This window comes from Gekko japonicus, unplaced genomic scaffold (assembly GCF_001447785.1).
Source record: "Gekko japonicus isolate JY-2015 unplaced genomic scaffold, Gekko_japonicus_V1.1 scaffold1343, whole genome shotgun sequence".
Classification (NCBI taxonomy): Eukaryota; Metazoa; Chordata; class Lepidosauria; order Squamata; family Gekkonidae; genus Gekko; species Gekko japonicus.
In genome coordinates this window covers 336,063-357,533 of record NW_015177054.1, presented here as the reverse complement: position 1 = coordinate 357,533, position 21,471 = coordinate 336,063, and the positions used below count along the sequence as shown (strand labels likewise).

The 21,471-nt window shown below is 46.6% G+C and overlaps 1 protein-coding gene across 1 annotated transcript; it reads right to left on the bottom strand.

Annotated features, from left to right (window-relative positions):
• Positions 1-2,348: 2,348 nt before the first annotated feature.
• On the bottom strand, positions 2,349-21,212 carry HN1L (hematological and neurological expressed 1-like). Its single transcript, XM_015428133.1, has 5 exons — positions 21,086-21,212; positions 8,667-8,815; positions 6,920-7,062; positions 6,294-6,348; positions 2,349-2,898 (listed from the first exon to the last, which is right to left on the bottom strand). The coding sequence occupies exons 1-5, from the start codon at positions 21,127-21,129 to the stop codon at positions 2,726-2,728; spliced, it is 564 nt and encodes a 187-aa protein (XP_015283619.1). The 5' UTR covers positions 21,130-21,212; the 3' UTR covers positions 2,349-2,725.
• Between the last annotated feature and the right edge of the window lie 259 nt (positions 21,213-21,471).

Genomic DNA, 21,471 nt, shown 5'->3' with positions numbered 1-21,471 from the left:
GACTTGACAGCACTCTCCACCAGTGGTTACAGTATTGGACTAGGATCTTGGGAGACCCGGGTTCAAATCTCCAGGACGCCACGAAAGCTTCCTGGGTAACCTTGGGCCAGTGACAAACTTTCAGTCCGATTGTGGTGAGGATAAAACGGAGGAGGAGAACGTAAGCCACTTTGGGGAAGGGTATAAATGAAGGGAATATAGCAGTGATGGCGAACCTTTTAGGGACCGAGTGCCCAAACTGCGACCCAAAACCCACTTATTTATTGCAAAGTGCCAACAAGGCGATTTAACCTGAATATGGAGATTTTACTTTAGAAAAAACAACTCATACATTAACTTATGATCCAAACAAAGTAAGGAAAGCGATCCCAAATGCTTTCATTTACTTAAAGTTATTTGGCAGAGAATTCGACACTTTAATGATGGACTCTGGGCCTGGCTGGGGCGATGGTACGCGTGCCCACTGAGAGGGCTCTGAGTGCCACCTCTGACCCCCGTGCCATAGGTTCGCCACCACTGGAATATAGCATCAGCCAAACATATTTTCGTCGGACCCCCAATACTCTGCCTCTCCCGATGCTGATAATTAAAAACCCACAAGATCGCCTTCGCATACACTGCTGAAATGCATAATTCACATCCTTAAAGGAATTGTTGACCATACCAGCACAAGTTAGCAAAATCAGGCTGTTTATTATGCAGTACATGATTCACAGATCGAAGCTTTTCATTCACCCCCTGGAACAGCACCCTTTACATCAGTGATAACTTAAGGCTTCGCTGAAAAGCTGCTATCCAAGACAGAGGCACTGATGGAAATGCACTTTTTAATACTTTGGCCCCACGTGGGCTAATTTGATGGGAGAAAGCCCAAAAAGCAGACCATCCGCCAAGTCAGAGGAGCAAGCTCAAGGTGACGGCCACCCCAGGGCAAGCCCGCATCAGGGTGCATTCTGGTCCATACCCAACCATTCTTATTCAGTGACCAACTGCAGTTGACAGAGGGGTTTCTTAGGAATGAATGTCACAAAAAGTGACCCAGGAGCCATTCTCTCCGCCCAAAGAGCAGGAGTCAGGAGGTACAAGTTCTGTATTCATTGAAAGCATCCAGACTGCAGTCCACTTCAACACCCGGCACAGAGCTTACGCCTCCAAGCCAACCAGTTTGCATTTTTGCTGGTGTGCAAAGAGCTGTTCTGCAAGACAGACCATTCATTCTTTGGCCTGCCTGAGGAATTCCCATACGGAATGGAGTTAAGAGGCCAGCCATTACACTTGACGACGGCTGACAAGCAATGAACCCTGGGATACTGTCCATGAGGAATCAATCCTAGGGAAAGTGACGGAAATTAAAGAACCCCCCTCTTTAGCCTCCCCCGCCACCAAAACCTCGTGAGATTACAGGAAATACAATCGCAAACTACTTTGAGCAACCCATGTGCCACACAAATACTGTACTGCAAGGAACCGGGAACTGTCCCCTGATCAGATGAAAGAGACAACTTAAGTCTCAAGGCAGCTACAACGGTAAGGTAAATGACCTGGTAGGATAATCCATTTCTCCCATAGGGGCTGACCAAGACCTTTCCTGGAGCTGGTACCTGCATTGTTAGGAGGTAGGGGGAAAGGGGTTGCTGCAGCTCCCTGCCAGTTTTCCAATGGCGCTTCTTCCCTCGCCCGGAACTAGTTTTGTCCCCAATTTTAGAGAAGAGGAAACCAGGGGAAGAATGGGCAGAACACAGAGAAGCTGCAGTCCAATCAGAAATACTGAGACCACCTCCGGGGACGGGGACCTGGAAATCCCACAGGCTAGGCAGAACTGGCCCAAGGCAACGGAAGGTTGAGAAGGAGGGAAGGCAAAGACACCAACAGAGTCAGCAGAGAACGAGACCCATACTATTGATTTTCCAGAGTAGGGGCAGTTAAGAGACCAAGGGAAACGAGAGCCTTCAGAGCTCAACTGTTTTCATTTGGAGGCTAGTGACGGGCTACGACACAACCTTCTCAACAGCCTCCCTGGCCACACTTGGAAGGTTTACAGTGACACAGAGTGGATTGGCAGACTTCTCGCAGGCAGACGGAGGGTTAGATGGCAAATGCCCTCAATGCTATCGTCAACTTCACGTCCCCCTTTAAGTACCTGGAGGAGAGGCCGTGCCGAGCCGTTAGTCAAGAGCATATTTCTGTCAGCACAGATTCTAGGAGCAAATGTTGCCAAGGCAGCCACCGCAAAGTTAAAGGCTTTGGCGGCTGCTTGAGATAATTAGTTGTTGCAGGATGTGTTTTCAACCAAGCTCTTTGACCAGAAGAGGACTTGCTTGCTGGGCAGGATTCTCTCCTCTCCCCCCCAATTTTTCTACAAGACTCACAGTTCAGATAGAACTTCAGAGTTCAGGCCAAGCCTACCCACTTCCGGTCTGTCTAGTGCAGATAAATTTCCTCTAGGCTGCATTATCCAATCCAAGCATCAAGAAAATAATCTTCATTACAACCCGTTGCAAGGCCAGAAATCAACAGCAGTGAATGGGCTAGAAACATACTCTCCGAAGTCTGGTCTATATCTTTAAAGCAAAGAGGCACAGCCTGATTTCTGCCCGCAATCAGCCAAACCACTAAGTGCTTCCTTCTGCAAGCACCACAAGACTAGCCTTTGGGTTCTGCCTTTGAACACTCAGGTCGTATTTCTGTGCTGACTCCATTAGGGAAGAGGGAGGGCTTCGCCCCCCTAGTAGAATGAAAGACTGGATTTGCCCCCGGGGGGGTTAAGGACTTTGTTGTGTGAACGTGGTCGTGGCCCCAGCCTAGGCTCGTGGTCTTCTGTCTTGGGTCCGGGCTCTTTGGGAGTCTCTTTCTGCGGCTCGTATGTGTCTTCCACCTGTGGTCTTTGGTCTTCGGGAGCTGTAGAACAAGAGATGTCATTAGACGGACAGTCCAGAATACTGCTTTTGCCCACCCCAGTGTTATTAGGGTGTGTAGCAGGATAGGTCCCTTGACAACTTTCTGTCCTTCATTTTGTATCTTGTTCCAAATCAGCACTACAGGTGGAAGGTCACAGAGGCTAAACAAACCTCCCCCCACCTGCCAGCCACTGCTTTGACACTATTTCTCTCATATAGGCAGGGGTCGTTTCGTAGAAAAAGAGCTAGGGGAACTCATTAGCATATGCCACACCCCCTGACATCACCGGAAGTGTGTCATAAAGCCACACCCCCTGACATCACCGGAAGTTAAGGCCCTCCTGGCCCCAGGCCAGCCGGGGGGGGGGAGAGGCAGGGAGGAAGCAACTTACCCTCCCTCTTCTCCTGCCTCCTCCTGGCTGAATGAGGGCCGGAAGCAGGGGGCGGGGCTTCGTCATGTGCCCCGCCCCCCGTACCTCACCCGGGGGAACTGCGATCCCCCCCGAAATGACCTCTGCATATAGGAGTTTTTAATAGCATGGTATGGCACATCACTGCCGGTTGAACATATTCGGTACCATTTAAAACCCACAGACTAAACCACCCCCAGAAAGCAGCTTACAATCACAATTTCTAGATAAGTTAGCATGCATATCTGGAAAACGCACCAGGACTACGTTCAGGACATCCAAGTACATGCTCAAGTTCCATCTGCTTCTCCCTTTACACCTTTCCACTCACATTCCTATCATCTCAGCAATCCATTACCTGCAAAGCGCTTCTCTAACCAGCCCACGAAGCTCACCAAGAACCATGCCTATCGATTTGTAGCCAGTGAACCGAATAAAGAGAAAGGCATAGCTTAAGTCCGAAACTCATGGCACAGAAGGCATGGTTTAGCAAAAGCTTACTGCTACCTACTGCAAAATGATTATCGGCCTACTAAGAGGGGCAAAGTGACAAAAGTCTGGCTTAGCAGGAGCTGTCGTACACACTGGCACATCACCACTACAGGTCGGCTCTAGCTGGCATTAGGATCAGATCCCCCAGCAAACACGGAGCAATAGTTCCCCTTTCCAAAATGCAACAGAAATGCTGAATTGCAGAACCATTTGTAATTTTAGCAAGTTATGTATAGACATCTTATTTAATTTAAGAAAGCACTCTGAATTCTGTTTAGGATTATTACAAAGTTGCAAGTACATGAGATTCATTTTGCACAATCTGAAGTATTGACAAACTCATAATGGGAAGGAAAAACTTTCTCTCTCTCTCTCTCTCTCTTGTGATAAAGAACCCTACCAACTTTGCTATCCAATAATTCCTTAGCCAAATCCAAACAATGCAAAAAGTGCGAGTTAACGTCCCACATCTGCTGTGATTAACTTTATGCATTACTTTGTCACAACTAATTGGGAGGAAGATCTGTAAAGATCTCCCCTCCCCCAGGAGATCTAGAGTGACACTTTGATTCCTAAGGCTGTTTCAGTTAGTCAAGCTGTCCTAATCTGAAGAAATTTGCCATAAAGGTAACAGCCTGGTAGTCTCTGACCTCCTGCATGTAGCAGCATATTTAGCAGGGATTTTTTAAAATTCAAGCTTATCTGGTCAAAAAGGTTTTAACCTCCGGGCCACTATGAAATTGCAGGCGCTTGAAGACCCATTCTTTCCTTGCTAAAGTATCTCAGGGATTTGTCCATACGAGTCCACTCCAGGGTTTTCTACTTATGGCAGAGCAAACTACAATTATAACTAACTGGCATTCTAAACAGCCATCAACAGAGAACCACTGGCTGGCTAAAATTTCTTAAATGCAAAAATTAATGCATCAGAGATTGGTTTCTCAGGGAAAGAAGATACCACAACTTTTGCAACCTGGTCTCCCTCTGTGGCTTCTGATAACTTGTACTTCAGCAAGCCTCCCAGGTTCTGTTTGTTCAATTCATGCCAAAGAGACAGGATAGTACAATAAAACCATTGCTGAAAGTACCTGGCACCACAATTAAATTTCTATGTGCCATGGCGACCTAGGGCTTGTTGAGTACTACATTAACCTTGTTATTTGTTCAGTATTTTTTGAGTTTTGGCAGAGACCACATATTGTAACTGCTAGCTCTGCCTTTTGCATTCCTATACTTCCAAAACCCTCTAGAGATATACTGGCTTTGGTAGGTTTTCAGCTCTTAAAAGTTTTAAACAATGGAGTAGTGCCAGTTCATAAGCACTCGTCTGCTTTAAAAAAAAGCAGCATGAAGTAGGTATGAAATAAAAGCCACCAATTCCCCCAATCACAGTGGCTTAATACTTGCCCTTTGCATAGCTCTAGCTCTGCATAGCTCTAAGGTCAGGATGAAATGTCTGAGAGCCACTTAACCCACTTGGAAGCAGGAGGCAGCCAAAGGGAGGGGTTAAATGGCTGAAGCCATTCCAGACCTCCCTTGCCCTCCCCTTGTGGGGGAGGGAAGCTGATCCACCACACTGTTCAATTTAAATGGCCACAAACAGGGGTCATTTCGTAGAAAAAGAGCTAGGGGAACTCATTAGCATATGCCACAGCCCCTGACATCACCTGAAGTGTGTCATTTAAGGCCACACCCCCTGACATCACCGGAAGTGTGTCATAAGGCCACACACCCCGCCCCCAACGGTCCCGGCCGCCACCGCGAGCCTTGCAGCTCCACTGCCGAGCCCCATGAGGGGCCCAGCGGTGGACCTGCAAGGCCGGCGGGAGTGCAAGGAAGCCCCGCGAAGGCCCTCCCTGGCCCCAGGCAGGCAGGGGTGGGGAGAGGCAGGGAGGAAGCAACTTACCCTCCCTCTTCTCCTGCCTCCTCCTGGCTGAATGAGGGCCGGAAGCGGAGTGGCCGGAAGCAGGGGGCGGGGCTTTGTCATGTGCCCCGCCCCCCGTACCTCACCCGGGGAAACTGCGATCCCCCGCGTTCCCCTCCGAAATGACCTCTGGCCACAAACCCTTTCAGACCTCCAAACACAGGGGAGAGAAAGGGAGATCTGAAATGCCTTGTGGCCCGCTGTGCTGTTTGATTTAAATGGCCACAAGCCACAGCCCGTCAGCTGTTTGCTTTAAATGGCTACAAGTTTGCAGCCGTTCAGACTGAACAGCATCCACGGGGATGGGAAAATATACACTTGCCCCAAGCTCTTTGGAAGAAGTGGTGGGAGGGAGATAGCAAGCTTAAGCAGGAAATAATAATAATAATAATATGCAGGTCGGTAGTTTGTCACAATACTCCAAAAGTAGGTCAGGTTTCACTATGCCACAAACGTTATGTACGGCTGAACACAAAGGCATCATAATAAGAGAGAACTAAGAAGATCATCTGAGTACTGTTATGCTAACTGGGGAAAGCGGAAGCAGGCTTGTACCTTAACACCACTCACCTTTTGGTTTTCGTTCCTGGGGTGCATCCCCTCTGTCACACAGCATAATGTGATCCTAGGGGGGAGAAAAGGGTTTTTAAAAAAAAAAAAATCAAGGAAGGTATTGGCTCCATTGTCCATGGGGTCGCGAAGAGTCGGACTCAAACTGTGCGACTGAACAACAGCAATTGGCTACTTAACCCACAGTTATGCATCATTCTAGATTTATGGAGGTTACAAATATGCCTGCCACCAGCCTTTCCCCCAGGGCACGGCTTCTGCTATGCTCTTCACATTTCTGCAGTGTTGCCCAGGTAGGCGGGACAACCCAGAAGGCAGAAGAGATTCAGCACTGTGCAGACATTAGGCACCGGATCTGACATCTTCTGCGGCCGTTTCTTCTTTTATTGACGGCTGTGCAATTACAGTTCAACGCGCTACAAAAAGCTGAGCCGGCACATTAAGAACAGTTTTCACCGTACCGGTTGTTTCTGAATTCTGTACTCAGAAACTCCCAAGTCAGCAACTACAATGATTGAATTTAAAGACACGGCTACTTCTTTTTTTTTTTGCAGTATTCAATCATCAGCCTGAATTTCCCTCAAATCTGTCAGAGGAAGTGCATAAAAGTTATAATTCGGTTTTACCTTAGGCTTGTTTGGGTGAGCTCTGACAGTGCTGAAGGGTTCTGGAGACCCAAAGATATTGCTCGTTTTGCCACCGGGTGGATTTGTAAGATGTCGAGAAGGGTTAGGTCTATGGCCCCCAAAAATGTCGCTGTCCTTCCCACCTGAAAAACAATTGGACTAGTAAGAAGGTCCAGGTTAACTTCATCCCCCACCTTGAGAGGCTCTCAGCTAGACTGTGGACAGCTCTAGGAAGAAGAGCTAACACTTTGCTAAGAATGGACACCCATTAACTGTTTTCCTCTGCAGGGTACATGCTGACTTTTGTATTGATCAGTGCTGTTGGGATTCAGATGCAAATAGTTTGTATGAAGAACACACAAGAGTTAGAAAGGCTGCCAGACAGCATATTAGCTGTTGTGGTCATCACACAGACAAATTCACGCAAACTAATTCCACTTGATTTTCAAATGCAGGAAGACTGCAATAAGTGCCCACAACCTGTGAAAACCACAGTATGAATCTACTTCTTTACAATCCATACACGTACCTATCTAGAAATATCACGCAACGTTGTGCAGCATAGTCTTAACCAGTGTTCCCTCTAAGCTGAGTTAGTGTGAGCTAACTCACAGTTTTTTAGCCTCTGGCTCACACAGTTCTGTCTCAGCTCAGGGAGGATGGGGCTCCGGAGCAAACTAATTTATGCAGTGGCCAAATCGCCCGCTCACAACTTTAATGCCGGTAGCTCACAAAGTAGAATTTTTGCTCACGAGACTCCACAGCTTAGAGGGAACACTGGTCTTAACACCAAGAAACACCAGCCAAAATGCTTTATATTTTTATCAATTTATCATCATAGTGCTAAAGACTGCTTCTGCCCACTCACTGTCTATGGCTTTCACTAGAGACCAGCAGAGAACCCTCTGTAGCATCTGCCTTCATTGGGAAAGCCACAGCCCTACGTTTTAAAACTTTAAAATACTGTAATGCAATACTTGGTTTAAATAACTTACAGCCACACACACACAACATAAGTAAAGACTACCAATTACTTTTACCTCTGTAATTTTAATCCCATCAAACCCAGGGAGCAAAATAATCCTGCATAATTTCTTACTCTGTATGGCAGCACACCAATTCGCAGATGTCATGTTGGACCAATGGTTTTGCAAGCCTCTATTTGCAATTTCCCCAGCAATCATTTGCTAAAATTTGTTCTACACTAATACCTCCACCCCAGTGATACAGGTGCACGCACACACTAAGTCAAACATTCAGATCAAGCCAGCGTGAACTGATAAACCCCTTGTAAGCAGATAAACTTTGTTCTTGAGCACTGAAAGCTGAGTCTGGTGGCACCTTTAAGACCAACAAAGTTTAATTCAAGGTATAAGCTCTCCTGTGCAAGCCCACAAAGATACCTGAAGAAGTGTGCCTGCACATGAAAGCTGATACCCAGAATTAAACTTTGTTGGTCTTAAAGGTGCCACCGGACTCAAACTTTGTTCTGCTGCTTCGGACCAACATGGCTGCCCACCTACATCTTTCACTGCTCAAGTTTTTCAATGAATTGCATTTAGATGCTCATCAAAGCAGTAACAGTCTTCTTGTGAAGTGTCAGCTGAACTCAGGAAGAACTGAGAGACTTTAGCAGCAGCCATGTGAAATCCAATAGGCACTGTGTCCTCAAGGCAGGACATTTATTGTCTGGGCAACACCAAACCTGGCACTCCTTTCCATGATACTCAAGAAGAAGATGACTCACCTGGAGGATTTGTTTTCTTTGGGATGTTTTGAGGTTCTTCGGTTGCTCCAAAGATGTTGGATGCCATTCTGTGTGGCTTGAGAGGGGATGAGACTTCTTCTGGGCATCCAAAGGGGTTGCTGGAGTCCCCTCCAGGCGGTTTCATCCCCCTGGTTTGCAGAAAGCCAATAACCACTATGAGAAGATATGTCTCATCTGAATTCTGCACACTAACATTTGCCCCAGTGAGACCTCTTCCCAGCCTTGCAGCTTCCATGAGGTGAGTCACATGAGGAACAAGTTGGTGGATTATTGCCTTCCCGTAATCTATACATCCCATTACTGCTTTCTATAAAGTGTGTTATGAACAAACATAACGTTGTACAGTTTTTTGGCAATGCTCAGACATCTTAAAAGCATACTGCTATCAGGGAACCCGGTAGGAAACCTTTGCTCTTAGATCTACATAGATCCTTCCTTAGGAAATGTTAGCTTTGTGGTGGTGTTCTTATTTTGACTAACAATGTCGGCATACATCTGAGAGTTCTGAATGCGAAGGTACGTTGGCAATTCTAAAAAGGGAATCTGCAGCTTCTTATATGACATCCTCATAGACAGTTCAGTAGTAAATCACCATAGAACAAAATCCAGTTCCATCTCCAGAGGCATTTTATCAACTCGACGTCCAAGGATACTCTGGTGCCTCCTGAAAGGTTAATCAGCATCTAATGACCTGGGCTACTGCCACTCCCTTGAGATAACCCAGCCTTGCAGCTGCCGGCAATTACCCCCACCAGACTACCTTCCTCCTCCAAGGATGGATCCTGTTAAACTCATGGCCCCCTTCCAATCATCGGGGCTTAGCAAATTAAAGGCTCGTTCAGCCCTCATCCCTTACAGGTGGTAAGCAGTGGGGTACTGCAGGGATCAGTACTGGGACTGATGCTTTTTAAATTGTTCATTAATGATTTGGAGTTGGGAGTAAGCAGTGAAGTGGCTAAATCTGCAGATGATACGAAGTTGTTCAGGGTGGTGAGGCACTCCAAAAGAATCTGTTGAGGATGGGCGAGTGGGCGTCAACGTGGCAAATGGGGTTCAATGTGGCCAAGTGCAAGGTGATGCACATTTGACCCAAAAATCCTAACTATAAATACATGTTGATGGGGTCTGAACTGGCAGAGACTGACCAAGAGAGAGATCTTGGGAGTCACAGTAGATAACTCACTGAAAATGTCGAGACAATGTGTGACTGCAATAAAAAAGGCCAATGCTATGATGGGGAGTATTAGGAAGGGTATTGAAAACAGATCAGCCAATATCATAATGCCCCTGTATAAATCAATGGTGCGACCTCATTTGGAATACTGTGTACAGTTCTGCTAACCACGCCTTGAAAAGGATATTATAGTATTGGAAAAAGTGCAGAAAAGGGCAACTCAAATGATAAAAGGGTTGGAACACTTTCCCTATGAAGAAAGGTTAAAGCGCTTGGGGCTTTTTAGCTTGGAGAAATGATGGCTAAGGGGTGACATGATTGAGGTTTATAAGATTATGCATGGGATAGAGCAAGTAGAGAAAGAGTTACTTTTCTCCCTTTTTCACAATACAAGAACTCGTGGGCACTCCATGAAATTGCTGAGCGGTCGGGTTAGAACAGATAAAAGGAAGTACTTCTTCACCCAAAGAGTGATTAACACATGGAATTCACTGCCACAGGAGGTGGCGGCGGCTACAAGCATGGACATCTTCAAGAGGGAATTAGATAAGCATATGGAGCAGAGGTCCATCAGTGGCTATTAGCCACAAGGTATAGATAGGGGCTCCGGGGTAAGTGATGCTCTGTCTTCTTGGTGCTTTGGGGGGGGGGTCAATAGTGTGAGGGCTCCTAGTGTCCTGGCCCCACTGCTGGACCTCCTGATATCACTTGGTATTTTTGGCCACTGTGTGACAGAGTGTTGGACTGGCTGGGCCATTGGCCTGATCCAACATGGGCTTCTCTTATGTTCTTATAGTAATGTCTATACACAAACGGACCATGCCATTTTTTCCCACCTAGTCCTTCCCATTTTCTCAGTTGTTGGGTGAGGTCATTACCACACCCTGCTGCAAGCTAAGGCTGAATGTGCAGAATAGACTTCAGTTATACATTCATCCACACCCTTTTGCAGTTTGTACTAACACTGTTTCTCACGTGCATCTTGGGATACACCTCGAAAGAAAATACCAAAGTGAAAGGAAACACATGCCGCAGCCTTTAGACTATTCCCCCGCCCCTCTGGAATTTTCGTTCACACTCCTGCCAAACTGTGGGCTATCTTTCCATTATGTTTCAGAGATAAGAAGCAGTCTTGTACTGTGCTATTGGTATAAATAGAACAGGCTGCCAGAAGACATGGAGAGCAGCGATTAGACGTGGAACAGAGGCCAAATACGATGGGCTCATTGTTACTAACAGGGCAGCAAAGATTACGTTTTGAGGAACTGACCAACAATCTTGGAAGGTCACCAGCTCAATGGCAAGTTCCCTTATCTTGAATTTGTGCCACTAGCACAACATGTACATATCCTGTCCAACATTTGCAACCTAAATGTTTCGACTTCTGCTTTAAGTAGAAGGACACATTCCAGAGCAAAGCCAAGGGAACAGGGTGCAGGCATCATAAAAGAATGCAGCTTGAATGGAAAAAGAGAAGTGGCGAGAGTTGTTCACTCAGTGCAATACCAGACTGGCAAAAACCAAACACCAGGTATTAATGGCAAATGGATCGAGTCAGTCTCAGCAGCAGCCGCCAGTCCCTACACAAAGACATTTCCTGCCAGTGATTACTAATTCTTCAGATTAGTCATCTCCACAACACAATGAATGTCAAGAATATAACTCTTTAAAACACGACGAAAAGTGGAGGTTTCTTACTGTTGCTACAGAGGTGAATGTGGCCAGATTTCAAAACCTCCTATGACCTCCAAATCCTAGAACCTTTGCCCTTTGCAAAAATCACTGGGTGTTTCCTGTAAAATAAGGATGCCTGAATAGGAACAAGAAACTAAGAGTGTCATTTTGCTTTTGTTTTGGAGCTACAGATGCTTTACCCCAATATATAAACCAGTATGTGCACTTCTCCATCAAAAAGAGATGCCAGCTGTAGTCTGAGAATGTTCTGGCATCATTTAACTCGGTGCGCTTCAACCTTCCCAGACTTGGAACCCACCTTTAACTCCAGGTGGCAGCATGGGACCTAGTGAGTTGCAGACACCATGACAGGAAGACAGGTGACAACCATCACATGGCAGGAAGGAGGATCCAGAATCCTCACATCCACTGAATGACCTTGCCTTGCCACCCTGCTGCTCTTCTTAGCATGTGCTCAAGTAGAGGTAGAAGGCTTGGTGCCCTTGCTCTTGATGTATGCACACTAGTGGCAGCTCTTTCCAAAAGGTAGCAGAAAGATTCCCAGCAGCTCTATACAGGCTTGTGACCCACCCAAAGGCCTCAAGTGACTGGTTCAAGACCACCAACTAACCTGTGCAACTGAAATGCAAGTGTTCTCAGGGGACAGTGTAGCACCTAACTGCATGCCGCCAGTGGGTTATTTTTGCAGCAGCAGAAGGTGTCTAAGATGGAGGAAAAGAAAACTACTCCCCCCCTTCAATTAACATTATTAGACCCCTAACAGAGGAAACATTCAAATGAGTGAAAGAGGGCAGCCAGCAGCTCTTGCTTTCTGAGTCTTTCGTCTCAGTTAGATTTGGCTCCCCCACCCCAGCTGCCTGCTTCCAAACTTACTCTGTACCAGTGCTTTATACAGATTTTTGATTAGGCAGATAGGAGTTAGGAACTCTAAGTTTTGTTTATGACAGAATATGATTTTGCTGAAGCAGAATACAACCTATATAGCATGGTCTCTAGAATTCAGGGGCTTATATGCAGAGAGGCAGTCACACAACACACAAATAAAACCCAACACACAAATAAAAAAAAATTCACCATCAGCATAACAACATTTATCTAAGCCAACAAATAGACCAGACCCATTATGATAGCTAAAATCATAAGCTAGCAAACTAGGTTCTCTCAGTTTCAATTAAACAGCTCAGGGAAGAATTCAGCATATATGCTAAATGTAAGCAGGACAATGAGATCCCAGGGCCTCTGCAGGTTTTTCTTTAATCCTTTCCCATACATTTACAGCACATAAGGAAGAGTATTACAGAGGGAGAAGCTGCAAAGTGTTAACTGCTGGACTTTACATTAGGTTAAGCCTTCAAGATGGGGTAAAACTACTACTGAGAGAATCCTTTGCTAGATTTCTCTTGCTCCTCCCCTCCTCCGAATCCTTTCTGATCAAACTGAACAATTCAGCAGGAAGAGATGTTTGGCAATAGTACTAAGGCTCCAGCTGTGGCGTTTTCAAGTTCTCCTCCTCCAGATTGTTAGCTGCACTGGAATCATGGAATACTTCCTAAGAATAATTTAACCACTGAGTTGAATGTTTGGTGGTAGTGGGGGGGAGAAGGCTGCGAGGTGAACAAAAAGAAACACCTGGGATGAGACCATTCACAGTTCTTTTAACCACTCGAAGTCTATGGACAGGACAAAATGCCATAACAATAAAAGTTAGTCCCTCTAATTTTTTATATTAGAATGCCTGTAAGTTAAAATATTAGGAAACTGCCACCACAGCCAGTAGGCTGACTGAAAAACACTATGTTCCCTCTAAGCTGTGGAGTCTTGTGAGCAAAACTTCTACTTTGTGAGCTACTGGCTTTAAAGTTGTGAGCAAGCGATTTAGCTCCTGCATAAATTAGCTTGCTCTGGAGCCATCCTTCCTGAGCGGAGACAAAAATGTGTGAGCCAGAGGCTAAAAAACTGTGAGCTAGCTCACACTAACTCAGCTTAGAGGGAACACTGACCATGACCAAAATAATCTCTGAGATCGTATCCCCAATCTACAGCACTGTGGCATAGTTCCTTCCAGCATTTGATTGTACTGCACTGAAATGAGTCGGCCCGACAAATGATGCCAGTTGCACAAAACAGGGAGTCTTCATTACAGACTGTGGCAGGGGGGCACACAAGCTCTCAAGGAATATCCAAACTATTGAGCTCCACAAGCCCCTAAAGTGTGGATGGAGAGCATCCAGTTCTTCATTTTTCAAAAAAAGAGACAGAATTCAGCACTACTAAATAAGGGTTTTATTCTAATCCTGAAAATGCTACCCAGACAAAGGCCAGCTACATATGATTAAGTTAGGAGAGGAAAGCGCATTCTGCAAGCATTTAGGGTTACCGCTCTCCAGAGTACTGCCGGGATACACCCTTCAAGGCCATTCCCCAACTAGTCTATTATTTCAGAAGAAACTGTTAGAAAGGAAAGAGGCTAGGAGCCAAGCTGTAGGGCGCGTCTACTGTTAAAACCTTTTGCCTGCTTCTCCTCCCCCCTTTCAAACACATGTTTGGAAGCCACGGGACACTATAGAGCGGAGAAGCACCAGGCAGGCAAAGGATTCCAGCGGAGAAGCAGCAGGCAGGCAAAGGATTCCCATCAGCATCTTAAAACCCCTGAAGCTATTCATCCTTAGACTTGCAAGGGTACAGTTATATCTGTTCTCATGTTCAGGGCCCTCGTGACAGCTCTGGAAGGGATCCTAGAGTCAGAGATTAGAAAGCCCCAGTTTAAAATGATGGACAGAAAGTTTTTATTGTTGTTTGAACAGTGACATTGGCCGGACACTGAAATTTGAAAGAAGAGTTGGGTTTTATACCCCATTTTTCTCTACCGTAAGGCGTCTCAAAGCGGCTGACAATCATCTTCCCCTCCTCTCCCCCATAATAGGCGCCTTGTGAGGCAGATGGGGCCGAGAGGGTTCTGAGAACCATGACTGGCCCAAGGTCACCCAGCAGGCTTTGTGTGGAGTGGAGAATCAAACCCCGTTCTCCAGATTAGGGTCTGATGCCCTTAACCACGACGCCATGCTAGTTGGAAAATATGACCTTGCAGAAGCTGGGAAACTCTTCTTCAGCTGAAGGCATCTTCAAACGGCAAACGCACCCCTCTCTTACATCACTTAATTCCAAGACTTCTGAAGAGAGCATTCCAGAGCTCCCTGTGCTCTGGCTTAAGTCAGTCCAATTCCTTGTGCGTTCCATCAAGGACAATATCCTTAAGAGTGCCCCTTCTGAAGGTAGAAATTATTTCCTGCATTTCTCCTCAGTGGAGACCCAAAGCACCTTACATGGTTCTCCTCTCCTCCATTTTATCTTCACAACAACTCTGCAGGGTAGATTAGATCCAGACCAGTATGGTATAGTGATCAGTGTCAGACCAGGATCTGGGAGACCTGGGTTCAAATTCCTTTCTGTCATGGAAGCTAGCTGGGTGACTTTGAGCCAGTCAGCCGCACTCTCTCAGCCTAAGCTACCTCACATGACTGTTGTGAGGATAAAGTAGAGGAAAGGAGAATAATGTTAGCTTCTTTGGACCCCCGTTAGGGAGGATGGTGGGATATAAAAGAAATAAAATTAATTAGACGGAGCGCCTGGTCACCCAAGCTCACCCAGCGAGCTTCCACAGCAGAACAGCCTCCCAGATCCTAGTACTCCAACACACCACATTACACTGACTCTCTCTTTTGGAGAAATACTCTACACAAATTTCAGACGGCACACGTTTACCTCCATCATGCTCATCCTCACTGGGATGGGGGGGGGCGCGCCTCTGCAACTTACCTGGCTGCTTCTTGCTCCTCGTGGCCCAACTGAGGGCTGCTGGGAGCAGGGGGTGGGCCTTGTTGCATGTGCCCGCCCCCTGAGCTCCTTACTGCCGGAGCTCCGCTCCTGTGCGCTCCCGCAGGAAATGACCCCTGCTCAAGTCCATGTGGTTTATTTATGCACCCAGGTGCATTACAGAGGAGAAAAGAACTAAAAAAGACATGCTTGAGCATTTTCCTGGAGGTGCCGTTCCACGGGAAAGCAGGGAAGGTAGGTTGTTTGTAGCGACTATTAGTAGGCAGTTTTTGAAAAAACATGTTCCGAAGATGCAGGAGCACAGCAGCACCCAGACTCCCCAGCAGTCAACCCCCATTTTAAAGATCGCACTGGCTGTCATGATTGAGCCTTCTGGGAGGAAAGAAGTTACCAGACAGCATGGTCTAATGCCCTTTAGCAGCCAGCAGCCCGATCAACCCGCCTACAGTGAAACAATCTATTCTGGACTATCACAAGACCCACATACTTACGCCCCTCAGGAAAAGGACTTCCAAAGAGAAGCAATCCGCCTCCATCTGATCCTCAGGCACTTACTGGGGAGATTCTTCTCCATGGAGGAGCACCTCATGGTAATCACAGAACACAAGAAACTGCTGAAGCCATTTAGCTGTTTTTGTTCTGAATGCCAAGTGTTCTGAATCCATCTCACACATGGGCAATTCCAACCACCACCACCACCCAGCACAGAAGTGTTTCCAACATTATTTGGAGATCAGAACATTCAGAGAACTCCTCTCATCTCCGAAGTACATGCAAACCAAGTTTTCCAGCCCAGCCAGTACTTGTCTGTCTACCTCGCTGGCAGGGATAGCGGCAATGTTCCCTCTAAGCTGTAGAGTCTCATGAGTAAAAATTCTACTTTCTGAGCCACTGGCATTTCCAACCACCACCACCACCCAGCACGGAAGTGTTTCCTTTCCAATTTGGAGATCAGAACATTCAGAGAACTCCTCTCATCTCCGAAGTACATGCAAACCAAGTTTTCCAGCCCAGCCAGTACTTGTCCGTCTACCTCGCTGGCAGGGATAGCGGTAGGATTACTGAAGTCTGTGCAATCTACAGAGCCAGCATCCATGTTAACCTGCTTTTCCCATCAATAATTTGCACACTTCCACTTGGGAGCAGAGGCTGCAGGCATGCAGACATGCCCTAGAGTCCTGGATACTCAACCATTTTATGGGAGGTCCCCTAGGAGTTCGAAAGCAAGAAATCGTAAGCAGATTAAATAGGTACACTTCACTTCGGTGGGAAGTTAACAGTGTTCCGTGAGCCTTGGTGTTTAGTCACGCTGGCCACCACGGAGAAGTCTTCAGACAGCGCTGGCTCTTCAGCTTGGAAACGGAGATGAGCACTGTCCCCTAGAGAGTTGGATTCAACTAGCTGTTGAACAAGAGGAACCTTTACCCCTTTATTTATTTGTAAATTAGATTTTTAAACCGCCCTCCCCCATACTTGGGGATCAGGGCAGTGTACAACATTTCATGAAGATACATTCAAATCAGGTTTAAAACAAATTAAAAACAGTAAAATAGATTTGAGGAAGCAATTCTTGGTGACTGGCTAAGATTGAACAAAACGGGGGTTTAGGGGGAGACAATGGATCCCCAGCAATTTCTGTTGTTACAGACTTCACTCCTTCCTTCCACACAACTTGTATCTGGGTTAGCAACTGGAGGATCCAAGGCAGGATCTGGTCCAGGGGTCTTGAGAGCCAGTTTGGTGTCGTGGTTAAGTGTGTGGACTCTAATCTGGGAGAACCGGGTTTGATTCCCCACTCCTCCACTTGCGCCTGCTGATGTGACCTTGGGTCAGTCACAAGCTCTGGCACAGCTGTCCTTGGAAAAGAGCAGTTTGTGTCAGAGTTCTCTCAGCCCCACCCACCTCACAGGGTGTCTGTTGTGGGGAGGGGAAGGGAAAGGAGATTGTAAGCCGCTCTGAGACTCCAAGTGAAGGGCGGGGTATAAATCCAATCTCTTCCTCTTCTTCTTTCACTGCTGACCCTTACCCCTAGAAAAATCCTTCTCCTAATAGTTCCCACAACACTGCATAAAGCAGAAGGCGGATCCAATCCACTTTCAAGAAGCTTTCTGGGAGCAAAGAAATGCATAGTAGTAAACTCACAGCAAAACATTGGCAAGGTGACAAGTTACACTCCAAAGAGAAGCAACAACTATGAGTCATTATGGCCCAGGAATGAGAAAACTGGCTTTGATCTGGCAGCCAAATGGATCTTGCATATGGTACAGTAGGACCTGGGCCTTATTGTGCCACACCATAGATTATTTTGCAAGTAGCCCCTTCTATGTTTCCATTCCGCTTATGCAAACAGAAATTTGCATAATATATCAGCAGTCAATTTCCAGTCATTCATACAGTTATATAAACAAGTTCTTATATGTAAGGAAAGCCAAAAGCAAAGTTTAAGTCCTATCTCTGCCAATATATTCTCAGCCCCTGTTCTTCCCAAGCCAAGCAGTAATTATACTGGGTACATCACGATGGTAAAGTACTTTGCAAATTAAAAGGTGCTGTCCGAAGACGTTTCCGTGGTCATGTGGCCGGCATGACTAAACACCAAGGCGCACAGAACACTGTTACCTTCCCACCGAAGTAGTACCTATTTATCTACTTGCAATTTCTTGCTTTCGAACTGCTAGGTTGGCAGGAGCTGGGACCAGAGACGGGAACTCACTCCATCACACGGCACTCAGGTCTCGAACTGCTGAACTACTGACCTTCCACAGCCTGCAGTTCAGTGTCTTAACCACTTGAGCCACCGCAGCTCCTCTTATATGTAAAGAAAGCCAAAAGCAAAGTTTAAGTCCTATCTCTGCCAATATATTCTCAGCCCCCGTTCTTCCCAAGCCAAGCAGGAATTATACTGGGTACATCAAAGATGGTAAAGTACTTTGCAAATTAAAAGGCGGCATATAATAACACAGCATTCAACAGAACACAGAGCATCTGACAACACCTTAAAGGCCAATAAGTGCTAAAATTTGTGGGCATCTTACTTCTTTTAATTGCCTGAGCAATTAGATGAGCATATATATATAACAAACTGTGAACACAGAGAAATAGGAGGGGTGTTTGCACTGGCCTTTTGTCCTTGTCCTGAAAGAGGGTCGCTATCAGAGCACCACTGAGAACAAAACCCAGAATACCCAGAGCAGTTACTGAGAAGGGTTTTACACCTTTCCAAGACGCACGTCTTTCTTTTCACATAAAAATGAAGCCTGATTGAGTTCAGATACGAAAGCTTAAAAGTGTATCTAAGCACATCACTTTCCATCCCTGTATGTCATGCTATACTTTGGCTAAAAGCCGGTGGTTGGCTGGAAATCACTGTGGAAATATGTAACAATTGGCTCCCCCCCTGCCCACGTTATAGACTTAATTCAGGCTTCTGTACTGACTGAGCGCAGAGAGCTGAATTCAGAAAATAGTTTTGGGTCAGGGAGAGGCAGCTGCATTACCTGTCCCACCAAAGATCAAACAGAAGTCCTGCAGCATCTTAAAAGACCAAAACGATGAAACAAAAGCAAACTGCTTCTGAATTCTGACCAAACCTTGATTTCACCAGTTGCCAGGAACCCATTCGCTCTACCGACTCATGGCTAAGCAGCAAAGGAGTCAGGATCAAGAAGTAGGCATGTGCAACTATGAAGCTATTAATGCTTGCTAAATAGAAAGTTTATTTTTTTAAAGTTATGTCTCCAGAATTTCAGTAAGAAACTTCAAAATCAGCATAGTTAGGACTAGAAGCACACTCATAGGACATGAACCCCCACTGAACACGGTGGGGAGCAAACATTTATTTAGTGCATCTGTATTGTGCCTTTTCCCCAAGGAGACCAGTGGGGCATATATGGTTCTATCTTCCTCCACTTTTCCCTCACAACAACCCTGTGGGGTAAGAGAGGCTGGAGGAGCATGACTTGCCATCCAGTAAGTTTCAGGAAAACTGGTGATTTGAACCCTGCACTATAATCACCTTCCCAAGTTATTTAACACCCACAGCACTATTTACAAAAAATAATAAATTAGCATTTATGATGCCCTTCAGTATTGAAACAACATTGTCTCACTGTTACAAACAGCCCTGCAAGGTAGGGCATGGCGATTACCCGTCTTAGATTTTATTTGGTGGGGTTCCAAAATCCCTGGGGATTTAGGAGCAGTGACTGGACACGATGGAGTAGTTTCGGGGGTGCCCTTCAGTGGGCATGTGACGCCCTCCAAAGCTGCCATGTCCCTCCAAGGGAACTGATCTTTGTGGTTTGGGAGATAGGCTGTAGTTCCTTCCTTGAGAATTCCATGGAGCTTTGCTTTTAGACATGACCACAGCAGCCAAGGTTACTTTATGCTCAGAACTGGAAATCTACAAAGATATCCCACAGTAGAAGATTGGTGGTGGAACTGGTGGAAATGGCTAAACTTACTTCTTTGATTAAGAAGACACCAGCTACCTTTATTGGCAATAAATACCTTTATTGACTTTCTGCATGCAAAAGAAAAAGAAGTGAACTGACGATCTGTGGCTCTGAGGAGTAACAAGAACTCTACATTTTAGAAAACTAGGATAATTGGTGGATGGGTTACGAGTAAGTGATTAGGTATTTCTTGTAAATGCAGTGACAAGTGATGGGACTGGCTTAGAGAGCCAGTTTGGTGTAGTGGTTAAGTGTGTGGACTCTAATCTGGGAGAACCGGATTTGATTCCCCACTCCTCCACTTGCACCTGGCTGGGTGACCTTGGGTCAGTCACAAGCTCTGGCACAGCTGTCCTTGAGAAAGAGCAGTTTGTGTCAGAGTTCTGTCAGCCCCACCCACCTCACAGGGTGTCTGTTGTGGGGAGGGGAAGGGAGAAGAGTTTCTAAGCCGCTCTGAGACTCCGAGTTAAGGGCGGGGCATAAATCCAATCTCCTCTCCTCCTCCTCGTCACTGGGAACCTTTTTGAAATTCTGGAAACTCTAAGCTGTGTCTCTCTGATTTTCTTTCCTCCTCCTATTGTCCGTCCCCCTTTTTCCTATGTCCTTCGTCCGCTTTCTTGTTTTTATACATGCAAAAAAAAAAATCTTCAAAAAGCTGAAAGTTCTGTGGGAATCACAGCTCCCATGGCATCTACGTATAGGTGATCAGATTTAGTACTAACTTAGTTTGTTACGGCTGTTGATATATGTTGTAAAAATTTGTATGGATGACTAACTGGTTGGTTTGTAATACTGGATTTTCAGGACAGTTGTAGACTGTTTTGCAGTTATTATATTTCTCGATATGTCATCCTTCCTCTTAATAAACATTTAAAACCCAAAAAACAAAAAGAAAAGGCTGAAAGTAAAAAAGAACCCCAGGCGCCACCTGGAGGTTGGCAACGCCAACAGGCACACGCCCCCTAATGCGCCCCTGACTGCGGGTCCAGCGCGCTTCCTTAGCGGGGGGCTCTTCCCCTCGTCAGGGCGTTGTTAAGCCGAGCTTAAGCAGAGGATTCAGGAGGCCGGCGCGCATTCTCCCAGCGCCCCTTCCTAAAACCGAGGCGCCGCCTGGCCCTGGGCGTTTGGGTCCGTGGCAAAAGGGCGGGAACCGAGCGAGGGACCCAGGCGTCCGGCGCCTCCTCCACCTACGAGGTAGGCCCACCCCCAAGAAGTCGCTCCCTGCCCACGAACCGCCTTACCTCGAGCTCGGTTTCGCCCAGTCGGTCTCGGGGCCCTGGAACATGACGAGACGAGACCCCAAAACCGCCGCTTCGCCTTCTCTTCAGTCAGAGCGCGGCTCCTACGCCACACCAGCGCTCGCGCACCCTCGGCAGCCGATTGGCCAAGGCGCGCGCCACTCCCTCCCTCCGGCCCTCCCTCCGATCCAACCGCAGCTCGATAGTCCCTCGCCTCGCTCGGAGGAAGGCCGACACCGAAAGAGGAGGCGTGGCCCCAGCGCACATTCCTCCACGCGACCTATTCGAAGAGGGCCGCTGCCACTCAAAAGAAGAGCAGCGGTAATTGGATTGAAATAAAGCGGGAGGCGGGAGGGATAGCTTGTGAGGTTTAAAGGGTCCGCATCTCA